The 11,827-nt window shown below is 51.0% G+C and overlaps 2 protein-coding genes across 16 annotated transcripts in view; one reads left to right on the top strand and one right to left on the bottom strand.

Moving 5' to 3' along the window:
• Positions 1–357: 357 nt before the first annotated feature.
• Positions 358–5,231, bottom strand: Abhd14b (abhydrolase domain containing 14B). 2 transcript variants are annotated; one of them, XM_050139145.1, is made up of 4 exons: positions 5,136–5,231; positions 3,400–3,627; positions 2,012–2,253; positions 358–1,498 (listed from the first exon to the last, which is right to left on the bottom strand). In XM_050139145.1, the coding sequence occupies exons 2-4, from the start codon at positions 3,608–3,610 to the stop codon at positions 1,319–1,321; spliced, it is 633 nt and encodes a 210-aa protein (XP_049995102.1). In that variant the 5' UTR covers positions 3,611–3,627; positions 5,136–5,231; the 3' UTR covers positions 358–1,318. The 2 variants fall into 2 exon arrangements, with proteins under 2 accessions (XP_049995102.1, XP_049995101.1); XM_050139144.1 differs by having other exon boundaries at positions 3,400–3,676; positions 5,136–5,227.
• Positions 3,686–11,827, top strand: part of Abhd14a (abhydrolase domain containing 14A) — an 11,410-nt gene continuing 3,268 nt past the window's right edge. The window contains exons 1-6 of one of the 14 annotated variants that reach the window (XM_050139137.1): positions 6,177–6,297; positions 6,649–6,729; positions 8,363–8,567; positions 9,261–9,442; positions 9,966–10,179; positions 10,303–10,418. In XM_050139137.1, the coding sequence (XP_049995094.1) occupies positions 9,298–9,442; positions 9,966–10,179; positions 10,303–10,418 (475 nt within the window). In that variant the 5' untranslated portion in view covers positions 6,177–6,297; positions 6,649–6,729; positions 8,363–8,567; positions 9,261–9,297. The other 13 variants (XM_050139131.1, XM_050139130.1, XM_050139135.1 and 10 more) reach the window with 13 other exon arrangements.

Genomic DNA, 11,827 nt, shown 5'->3' with positions numbered 1-11,827 from the left:
CGCCATTAAATCCTTTACTAGGAAAGGCATAGGAGTGTGTGTGTGTGTGTGTGTGTGTGTGTGTGTGTATACTGAGCTCCCCCTCCCCCATCTCAGAGCAGATATTCTCCCCCTTTGGGTAATCGGCTCATGCGGGCCCCACTGACCTCCACCTCCCCGCCTAAACTGAATCTCTTGGCACCTGGGTGTGTGTGGGTGGGGAGGGGAATCCAATCTCCCTTTCCCTCCATCTGGCCTAGTGGACAAAGGGCAGGGGGACCATCTGGTCCCGCCAGAGTGGGGGAGGAGCCCGCAGTGGCAGTCCCTAGGGGAAGGGGGAGGAGCGGCCCGGGCTGAGACAGAGACAGCAAAAGCATGTGAGGTCTAATAGCATCACTTTATTTCAGGGACCTACACAGTCGGTCTCCCCACCCCACCCCCAAACCTCACAGCAGGAAACAGGCTTGGCTAAGAAGAGTCAGGCTTGATGACCTGGGGAGCTGTACAGCCCCCAAAAAGGAAGGGGGAAAGTAAAACGGGTATATTTGAAAGGCAGAGGGGTGCACCTCCCCTTCTGAGGAAGGAAGCAATTCTGGCCTGGGACCAGTTGCAACGTGTAGGTGAGAGAAATCTAGGGCTGGCTCCATCTTTAATCTGGCAAGCGGATCTTTTACAAAGACTGGCTCAGAAAGAGGTTCCCCCACCTTCCTTCACAGGGATTGCACATGTACCTGTGCAAGGCTGCTCAAGACAATGGTGGTGGCGCACACCTTTAATCCCAGCACTTGGGAGGCAGAGGCAGGCGAGTCTCTGTGAGTTGAAGGCCAGCCTGGTCTACAAGAACTAGTTCCTGGACTAAGGCTACACAATGAAACCCTGTCTGGAAAAACTCCCCCCCCCAAAAAAAAAGGAATGTGGGTATCAGTCCAATCATGGGGATCCATGTGCTCCCAAGGGAAGGGTTCTGTTTGGGTGTGGGATGAATCTAAACAAGTTCATACATGTCTGTTATCTATGGCCTAAGAGGGGTAGGGAAGTTAAGGGAATGTCTGGCCTGCAGCTGAAGAAGGAGGTGGCGGAACGTAAGCTAAGCGGTGAGAGCCAAGCAAGGAGAAGCTCATGGATTACCCACAATTAGGTTTCTCCCCTAAATCCGAGGCTTTTCCCCCTTGATTTACCTCCTTGATCCGATCTGCAGCTGCAAGAGAAAAGCAGAAGTGACAGGGGCCCAGACAGATGTACAGACAGAATAGACAGACCTGTGGCAGGTGAGACCGGGAGAAGCCAGCGAGAGATCCCAGAACGGGCAGGCTGTCACCCCTATCAGCAGGACTGAGTCTCATGCTAGTCCCTGCAGGAAATCCAGCAGCCCTGTGTGCCACTCCTCAGGCTTGTCCAGGTAACAGGGATGCCCCGCCCCCTCCATGACCAGCACTCTGTGGTTGGGCAGCTGCTTCAGGTGTTGAAAGCTGGAGGAACCCATGGGGTCCTGGTCTCCATATACAATCAGAGCTGGAGTCTGAGAGGAAGGAAAGGAAGAAAGAATCAAGGAGCCGGGCGGTGGTGGTGCACGCCTTTAATCCTAGCACTCAGACGGCAGAGGCAGGCGGATCTCTGTGAGTTCGAGACCAGCCTGGTCTACAAGAGCTAGTTCCAGGACAGGCTCCAAAACCACAGAGAAACCCTGTCTCGAAAAACCAAAAAAGAAAAAAGAAAAAAAGAAAAAAAAAAGAAAGAAAGAATCAAGGAGCTCGCCACACCAGCCCCAGCCTTTAAAGGTCAGCTTCAGCCCTCATCACCACTTTAGTCTCTTCCTGCCCACCTGGAGACAAGCTGGTCCAGTGGGTGTACTTTCCCCACTACACATTTTATACATAGTAATCTAACAAGCCAAACAAAAGGAGTTAGGTGGTCAGATCTCCCCAGAAACCACCCCTTTGGTTACCCAGCCACCAGATGAGGAAGGCCCAGGGATGGTTCCCACTTGCTCCTAACATGCCATCTCAGCTTTAAACACACACACACAAGATACCTTAACACTGGCATAGTCAGCAGCGCTGATTTTGTCTGTGCAGATGGGAGCCACTGGGACATAACCCCGGAGCTGGGACCCAGGGGCCACAAGGAAGGGCAGTGCATACATTCCACTTAAGGATGGACTGATCACAACTGGGGGTCCCAGCTCCAAGGCATCCACCACGGATGCTAGGAAGCTGCCAGGGGCCAATTCCCCGATAGGGGCAGGGGCTGCTGCTTCTTTGGAATGGCCAAGACCTGCAGGGATTCAGGTGTAGGAGAGACAAGGGCAATGAATGAGAAGGATCCCTTCTTCCAGCATGTGCTCCTAGGTCGATCTTTGGGTGCCCAGGTTCGTGTAACACCAGTGGGCTGCATTCATTCACACCCACAGCCTAGTGTATTATATTTGTAACAAGAGCGGGACATTACTTTCCATGTTTGCATTCATACTAACAATGTCCCGGAAAGAGTCAAGCTCTGGAGTCTATCAGCTCTGTGTCCCAGGTCTCCATTTACTATAAAGATGACCATAGGTCAGGCCTCTCAGCCCTCCTCAGCTGCCCAGTTTCCCCTCTCTGTTGAAAAGGGATGAGGAACGTTCCTGCCGTTTAAACTTGTGAAAATTAATTAACTGTTGGAAGGCACCTAGCCCTCCTGGAGGATCGAACCTGACATAAATGCTTCTACACTGGGACCTGCCAGTCAGTCCCCACCTTTAACAACATTAGCTGTAGACCTTTACCCTGAAGCTCAGCCCAACCCTCTGCTGGAAGCAAGCCTGGCCAGACTGGAGATCTGCCCTTGAAACCTGAAACCACATCAGCCACCAGCCCTAGTCGGTGAGGGGATTAGATCCCGCAGATAGCTATGCCTCCAATTCTTCACTAGACATTAAGATGGGCGGGGCCTGGTGATCCAGGTTGTGACAGGCAATCTGGAAGCTATTCCTGCCTTCTGCAGTGCCCAAGGACTCTGCTTGCATGTAAGTGACCAGGTCCTTAGCCATCCATCAGGCCCTGCCTCGCTTCCCAAGGCTCTGGAGGACTTACTGATAGTGCTTCCAGCAGCCTGTGCACCCGTTACCAGCCCTCAAGTATTAGCTGATACATTCACACCGAGAACCTCATCCTGTGCTCACTAGGGATAGTCACCAGCAGGAGTGTGGTACCTTTCACTACAGATGAGGGAAGTGAAGCCCAGAAACATTGAGACACAGGTTCGGTAATAGTGAGAAGCAACTGGGCAGTGTATCGACCCTACTAAAGCAAGACTAGACAAAGGTTCAAAGGTCCACGCGCTGTGTGCCTAGTCAAGTTCAGGGCCCTGCCTAGCTAAATCCTTCCATTTCTCCGTCCTTAAGTTTTCCCCAACCCTGGCCCAGGAGCCCACCCCCAGAAGTACCTGGTAGGTCAATGGCCACAGCCCTGTAGCCAGCCTCAGCCAGCCTACGCAGAGTACCCAGGTTCTGCCAGGTCTCAGAGGAGAAGCGGATACCATGCAACAGCAGCACAGAGAAGCGAGCAGCCTGTCCACTGCCAGGCCGAGCCTCTCTGAAGAAGAGGCCCTGGCCTTGCACCTGGATGGTGCCCTCATGCTGGTCCACACTGGCCATGCTCGATGGTGATGTGCCTGCAGTTCAAAGCCAGGCTGATGAGCAGTGGGTGAAAGAGCACCCTGCCTGGGAGACAGCAGGGAGCAGTTAGGTGACCACCAGGTCTCTAGGAGCTGAATTAAGGTCAGGAAAAGCAGCTACTATTTCTGCCTCTCCCACTCCGTTATGTGATATTGGGCTTCAACTGACTGAACAATGGCAGAATTAGGAATGTCACTTAAGAATTTAAGACAAGCTGTCAGGCGATGGTGGTGCACGCCTTTAATCCCAGCACCTGGGAAACAGAGGCAGCGAATCTCTGGGAGTTCCAGGACAGGTAGGGCTACACAGTGAAACCCTGTCTCAACCCCCACCCCAATAATAAATAAATAAATAAATAAATAAATAAATAAATAAATAAATAAATATTAAGAAAAACTAGTCAGGTGGTGGTGACACATGCCTTTAATCCCAGCACTTGGGAGGCAGAGGCAAGTGGATCTCTGTGAGTTCGAGGCCAGCAGAGCTAGCTCCAAGACAGCTAGGGCTGTTACACAGAGAAGCCCTGTCTTGAAAAACAAAAACAAACAAACAAAAAAAAAAAACCTATATGAGCTGGGTAGTGGTGGCCCAAGCCTTTAGTCCCAGCACTCAGGAGCAGAGGCAGGCAAATCTCAAAGCCACCCTGGTCTATAGTGAGTTCCAGGATAGACAGGGCTACACAGAGAAACTGTGTCTCAGGGGAAAAAGAGAAAGAAAGGAAAGAAGAAAAGAAGGAAGGAAGAAAGCTTTGTGTGGTGACACACGCTTTTAATCCCAGTAATTGGGAGGCAGAGAGGTGAGTGGATCTCTGTGACTTCTAGGCCATTCTGATCTACAAAGCGAGTTCCAGGACAGCCAGCGCCGTTACACAAAAGAAACCAAAAGAAAAAAAAAAAAAGAAAAGCTATGCATCTGGGTGGGTCACACCCGCAGTTGAGAATCTGCTGGTAGGAAAAACTGGTATTTCGTATTGTATTGGAATATATATGGAACTATTCAATACTAGTTCATAGACAGTGGATAGGATTAAATGAAGCTATGCATTTAAAAAAAACCTTGATACATGTCTGGCACATAGTAAGTGCTCAATCGAGGTTAAACACTATCTTGATCAGCACCATCTAGCCTAGCACTACCGTGGAGTGGGTGGGCTGGCAATAAATACAGGTAGGAGTGAGACCAAGTTTGTTTGGGATGAAGGCCCATTTTCCAGAGACAGAAACACATGCACCAGTCGGCAAAGACTTTGGAAGTTTCTGACTGCCAGGGGCGCGGGGTTCTCAGCGCGCTGGCCGCTGGAGCCCAACCGGTTGACGCTGCAGTCACCCGAGGTCTGTCTGTCCACAGCACCCCACAATTCCGGATCCCTGGGTCTGTCTGAAGGAAGCACGGGAAGGAGGGGCAGCCCAGAGAGAGGTGACCTGGAGAGCCGAGTTGAGAAGACTTGGGGCAGGTGGGTTCTGAGTGAAGACGCAAAGAAAGAGTCGAGAGCGCAGAGCGGTACCTGGAAATCTGCGTGGTCTTCGGCAGGAGAATGGCGAGGCCTGTAGGCGGGTGGGGAGAGAAGTTGGAGAGGGGCCGGGCAGGAGGTGGAGACAGACCTGAGGGTTCCGGGCGCCCTCTTTCGGTCACAAACTATCACTAGACTCGTCCGCACCTTAACCCTTCGTTCTTCTCCCACCTAACCTGTTTCCCCGCCCCAACCCCCATGTCCCCCAAGAGCCAGGCTGAAGGTCTTGAAATTCTCAGCTATCTGCCCCACACGGAAGTGGCCTGCTATGAGGGGAAAGCTATTTCTGGTATCCCTGCAGTCCGCCCCCCTAAACCGCCCTCACCCCGAGTCAGGACAATCCAGGACGAGCTGTGCACCTGTCATGAAGCTGACATCCTACATATCAGTGTGTAAGGCTCTGCCAAAAGTTCAGCCAGGTGGCATGGGAATCCTTTCCGAGCCTGTAGAATGATTAATGCTATTCTGGTTAATGTCAGCCTTGGCAAAGCATCAACAAATAGTGAACCTTTTGCACCTTTCATGGCGTCCCTGCCCCGAGGCCTGGTTGTAACACAGAAGCCTGAACCTGGGGCAGACCAGATGTTGATCACAGGCTGCCAACCAATAGTTGGTGTCCTGAGCAGACCGGGAGCTCAGAGGCCCCACTAAAGCTCTGACCCGGCAGGGGAATGGGGCGAGTAAAGAAAGTGTTTAGACGGAAGCCTGGAGCTGCCGCATGACAATAACATCATCTGGCATTTACACTAGGAGACCTCGGTGCCAGGAGGCCTCGGTGTTCCGAGTGACCTGTCCTTACATCCTATGACATCCCCATGCGGTGGGTCCTTTCCTAAACCTCATTTTGCAAACAAAACGATTTTAAAAATGAAGAACCGGGTGGCTCTCCACAGACTCTCAAACCTCAAGCCCTTCCTTAACAATTCCTAAAATCTGGGCCTGGAGAGGCGGGCCTCGGGGCACCGCCCCAAGTCTTCCTTGGGTAATCAGGCAAGGCCTGCAGCTGCGTACTGCGCAAGCGCTCAGGGGGTAGTCCGACTTTGACCCGCCGGTTACCAAGGCGGAGGCAGTGCCACACTCCCCAGGCCGGTAGGCTGTTGGCTGAGCCTCGGCCGGGCCCCGCCTCGTCACCGTCACCGTCACTCCTGTTAGCGCGGTGAGTGTCTCCCGGGAAGGCGGCCCGCTTGTTGTCCGGGGATCGCCGTCCTTGTCCCCACCGCTTGGGGCAGAGTCCATTGGAAGGTGCAAGCGCTGGGCAACACGTGTGCAGTGTTGCTGCGCTGTGCGCGCGCGAGTGTCTGCGTGTGTTCTTGACCGTCTGGGTTTAAGTGTTTCTCTTCTCCTTTGCCGAGGGTTGGGTGGGGTGGGGGTGGGGTGTTCACTGGTCTGGCTGCTTGCTTGTATGCTTTTTTGTATTTATCTCTGCATCTGCGTATTTCTGAAGGTTTATGTGTGTCCCTCTGCTGGTGCATTTCTTCCCATGCCTGTCCCTTCTCCCCCTTGCCAGGTAGCTTGTCTTTCCCTGGGTCTTTGCGAACACGGAGGAGGTCAGAGAACAACTTGCTTGCGTCTGTTCATCTTTCAGCGTGTGAGTTACAGGGATTGTCAGGCTTGGCAGCAAGTGCCTTTACCCACCGAGTCCCTTATTTATTTTAGTTCATGGTCTCACTACATTGCCCAGGTAGTTCTTGACCATCCAGTACTCCTGAGTTTGGGCACTTGTTTCTGTCTTTGTTGTTATCGTTGTTGCTGGTTTTTTTGTTTTGGGTTTTTGTTGTTCTTTGTGACAGGGTCTTGCTATGAAGCCCTAGCTCTCAAATTTGCCTGGATCCCTCTCCTTGAGTGCTGCACTCTGAGCCTGGGACTGTGTGTTTATGTGTGGTTTAAGGGTTGGGTGTGATTTTGTGTTTGAATACCACGAGGAGGGTATGCATGTGGTGCTGTGGGTGTTTGGTTTTGTTTGTTTGTTTGCTTTGAGACTGTCTTGCCAAACAGCCCAGCTGACCTCAACTTATAATCCTCCTGCCTCGATCTCTCTAGCTTCCGTGCCTGTGTATGGGTTGTTTTTTGTTTTGTTTTGTTTTTCTTTTTTGAAAGGGTGTCTCTCTATGTAACCCTAGCTGATCTGGAACCCCCTATGTAAACAAGGCTGGCCTCAAACTCACAGAGATCCTCCTGCCTCTGTTTCCTGAGTGCTGGGATTAAAGCCATAGGTCACCATGCCTGTCTTACATATGGCTTTGAAATACACGTGTTGGTCTCTCTGCCTTCCTGCTAACTGGCTGTTGTGTGGCAAAACTTTTCCTGGGGAGAAAACATACTTGTCTACTCACCCCAGGGAGGGAGCCATGACAGACTCACTGAGCCAATGACTTTGATTGGGGTTACCTAACAGAAATATGGATAAGGGATGAATTATTTATAGAAAGCCCACCCTAGTATGGGTGACAGTTCACAAAAACTGGGAAACATTTGGAACACCCTGCACAGCCTGCAGGCCTCTCAACAGGATGGAGCGGGTCCTTTCCAGGCAGTTCACCTGAGCTCTAAAGAGTCTTCTTGGCAGCTTAGCATTGTTTGGTCTGAGAAAGAGTTTCACCCTTTATTGTCTACTCAAGTAGGGAGGGGCCTAGTGAATCTGGTCAGTTTCAGGGAGTTCTTTTTTGCCTCCCTGCTTAAGGAGCTCCACTGCAGTTTTGGCCTCTGAGGGGACTGTTAACACAACAATTGCATGTGTGTGCCAATGTGTGTGCAGAGGCTGCTGTACATTTTCAGAATAGCTTCCCTTTTCTAAAGGTATTATGTATACAATGTTCTGCCTGCATGTATGCCTGCGCACCAGAAGAGGGCACCAGATCTCATTATTATATGGTTGTGAACCACTGGGAATTGAACTCATGACCTCTTGAAGAGCAGTCAGTGCTCTTAACCTCTGAGCCATCTCTCTAGCCCCCAGCGATTAGCTTCTTGAAGTTTGTGGAAGCAAGATTCTTGTGTCTGTGTGAGTGTGTGTAAATATCTGTGTATTCTAGTATCCAGAGCAAGCAGTTTGTTTACTTTCCTCCCTTCCCCCACCTGTGGAGCAATCTGCATCAGAACCCCTACATCGTCTAGTCTTGGGCATTCTGGGTTGCCATGGCAACGAATAAAACCCCACCCCTTCACCCTGAAAAGAAGCACAGGTTTGCCCCTGGTGGACCACTTAGAGAGGGCCTTCACAGATGCTCCGCCTCATGGGAACCTGAGCTAAAGCTACGTTGGAGGAAGACATCCTTGGCTGCTCCAGGTTAGGAAGAAGAGTGTGCTCTTTCTCCGCCTGGCTCCTGACTTCCCATCAGCACTGAAGGATCTGCTGCTGCCCCCACACTACCTGACTTCGGAGCTAGAAAGTGAGATCTTCAGAAGAGTCCTCCAGAGTCAGCAGAGGTGGGTGTGGCGCAGTGCGGGCCATAGCTCTGCTCCTAGGCCTACCACAGACTGCATTTACACTTAGTAAAAATGCATTCAGAGCCAGGCGGTGGTGGTGCATGCCTTTAGTGACATCACCTGGGAGGAAGATGCAAGTGAATCTCTTAAGTTCAAGACCAGCCAGGTCTACAGAGTGAGTTTCAGGACAGCCAGAGCTAAAAGAAACCCTGTCCCAGAATAAAAAAAAAAAAAAAAACAAGAAAGAAAAAAATGAGTTCAGAGTCCCAGAAACAAGACAAGCATGTTCATCTTAGGCCAATAAATGACGGGGACATCCCATCCCCACCTGCTTAGGTGGAGTGTATTATGTAAACCGCACAAGAAACTTGGGCAGGTGCCAGGAGGAGCTTATCCCAAGTTACCAAAATCAACTAGTGATAGAGGGGAATTCTAAAACAAGACCACCTGCCTGCCCTGCTTGAGGTCCCCTCCGGGCTAACAAAGACACCATACTGGAGGAGTTCATGAAGCAGGTCATTTGGCAGAAGTGGGGTGGAAGCTGGTCCTTTTCTAGGCCAGCTACACTCCTTCTAGCCCCCAATGCCTCAGGCCTCAGCATTATCCCCAACTTTCTCTGTGAAATGATCCATAATGGCTGGGGTGACCCTGAACTATCCGCTCCCATTGTGCAAGGCATTCTGTTTTTAGCAGTTTTCTAGTCATCGTGAGGAGAGTGTCATTTCCGGGCATGCGCTCAGTGGTCCCTCTGTGCTCGTTGGCCCTCGGCAGCCTCTACCCCTCCATCACCTCTGTGTCTCCAGTTCATCCATCTCCTGCCAGTGCTGGTTTCTTCCAGAACACACATGGCCGGGCCCCGTGTCTCTTCTGCTGCGGTGAGAATTTCACCTGTGAGCCTAGATTCCTTTGTGCCAAAGACCTGTAGTCATATCCGCTCCCTGTGTTTTCTTGGGGCCTCTGAGTGCTGAGTGTAGAAAGTCAAGCATGGAGGCCACAGCCAGAAGAGCTGTGTAGTTCCCACAGCGATGGTGGTGGCCATTAAACATGCCTGTGCCGAAGTCAGGCGGTGGTGGTGCACACCTTTAATCCCAGCACTTGGGAGGCAGAGGCAGGCGGATCTCTGGGAGTTCGAGGCCAGCCTGGTCTACAAGAACAAATTCCAGGACAGGCTCCAAAGCTACAGAGAAACCCTGTCTGGAAAAGCAATAAAAACAAAAACAAACCCAACCAACCATGCTTGTGGCAGAGGGCCATCTCATGCACTTCTCCACAGAGTGGAGTGTGCCAGGCCTTTGCCCTGGCCTGAATAGTAGCTGGGTATGAGCTATTCTTCCAGATCAAGAAAGGGAGGAGGGCTAAAGGTCTTCCTCAGCCTGTCTCTCCTCTTTTCTCCTCTAGGCTGTGTGATCCAGGCCTTCATGAGCCGGTACCAGGCAGCCCTGCTGGGTCTAGGCCTGCTGCTTATGCTTCTCCTCTATGTGGGGCTGCCTGGCCCCTCTGAGAAGACTTCCCAGCTCTCGAGAGGCCCCAATGTCACAGTCCAGGCTGGTCTCACCCGAGGCAACCCTCAAATCTTTTACCGGGAGGCGCTGCCTATCCAGCGGGCACAGAGGTGAGGAGCACCCAAGGGTTTAATGGAGGGACTCCAGCCCAACCTGTGGGGCTCAGGAACCTGGAGGGCAGTGAAAGATGCCTGCCCAGGTCCCATGCCTCATCTTCCCCCATATGTCTGCAGGGCAGAAGTCGTGTTTCTCCATGGAAAGGCATTTAATTCCCACACTTGGGAGCAGCTGGGCACGCTGCAGCTGTTGTCCAAGAGGGGCTACCGGGCTGTGGCCATTGACCTTCCAGGTGAGTACCCCCACATCCAAGCTTAGAGGAAGCAGGCTGCAGCAGGAACAAAGGCGCAGTCACCAGAAGGGAGCATTGGACGGGTAGCAGAGCCCAAGGTAAAGCAGGGGCGTGTGGGCCCCGTGTCTGGACAAACAAGTCGGAGGTCACAAGAAGCCACCACAATAAGAGCCTGTTTTTATTCCCTGCCTTGAAAACTGCAGTGTGCGTTATTGTATGGCACAGAGGAAACAAAAAGGTGATTTGTTCATAAGCAACTGCTGGGAGGATTTTTGTGCTTTTTGTGATTATGTCATTTTCGTGGCTTTCGGGGGGGGGGGTGCACACCTGCAGAAGCGAATAGATAACTCGTGAGAGAGAGTTGGTTCTCTTCTTCCACCCTGTGGGTTCCAGGGGTCTGTCAGGCTCGACAGCAAGCCCCTTTACCCACTCACTGAGACCTCACCACACTCTCCTTGTTTCATTTTGTTTTGAACTGTACCCATGGACTGTGCTATACTCCGGGTTTATTGTTGTTTCCAGTACTGTGGATTGAACTCAGGGCCTCGAGAATACCAGGCAGGCGCTCGACCACTAAGCTACACCTCCAGCCCCATGCTGTCATTCTTCTAATTAAAAATGAAAGTGGGGGCCGGGCGGTGGTGGCGCACGCCTTTAATCCCAGCACTCGGGAGGCAGAGGCAGGCGGATCTCTGTGAGTTCGAGACCAGCCTGGTCTACAAGAGCTAGTTCCAGGACAGGCTCCAAAGCCACAGAGAAACCCTGTCTCGAAAAACCAAAAAAAAAACAAAAAACAAAAAAACAAAACAAAACAAAACAAAAAAACCCTGCAGCTCTTTTAAGAGGTCCTGCTACAAAACACTTAAATGGTGTTGATGAAAAGCTGAATGGTACTTCAGGTACTAAATATGGCTTGATAGCCTGGCTACCACACCATGTAGAAATTTAGGCCTACAGGATGGTGATCCCTCCAGATGTTCCTTTACTGTACAGAGTTGTTTTGGCTATCCTCAGTTTTTTGTTTCTCCATATGGACTTTAGTATTTTCTTTTAAGGTCTGTGAAGAATTATGCTGGGATTTTGATAAGTACTGCATTGAACCTATGGATTGCTTTTGATAAGACTGTTATTTTTTACTATGTTAATCCTACCTATCCATGAGCATGGGAGATCTTTCCATTTTCTGATATTCTTAATTTTCTTTCTTTTTTTTTATTGATATTTATTAAGCTCTACATTTTTCTCTGCTCCCTTCCCTGCCTCTCCCCTCCCCCTTCAATCTTCCCTCAAGGTCCCCATGCTCCCAATTTACTCAGGAGGTCTTGTCTTTTTACACTTTCTACTTCTCATGTAGATTAGGTCTATGTAAGTCTCTCTTAGTGTTCGTATTGTTGTCTAAGTTCTCTGGG

The sequence above is a fragment of the Alexandromys fortis genome, unplaced genomic scaffold (genome assembly GCF_014885135.2).
Source record: "Alexandromys fortis isolate MF-2015 unplaced genomic scaffold, M_Fortis_MF-2015_v1.1 scaffold_36, whole genome shotgun sequence".
Lineage (NCBI taxonomy): Eukaryota > Metazoa > Chordata > Mammalia > Rodentia > Cricetidae > Alexandromys > Alexandromys fortis.
Note: the sequence above shows the minus strand (reverse complement) of the source record. Positions and strands in the feature narration are given on the sequence as shown.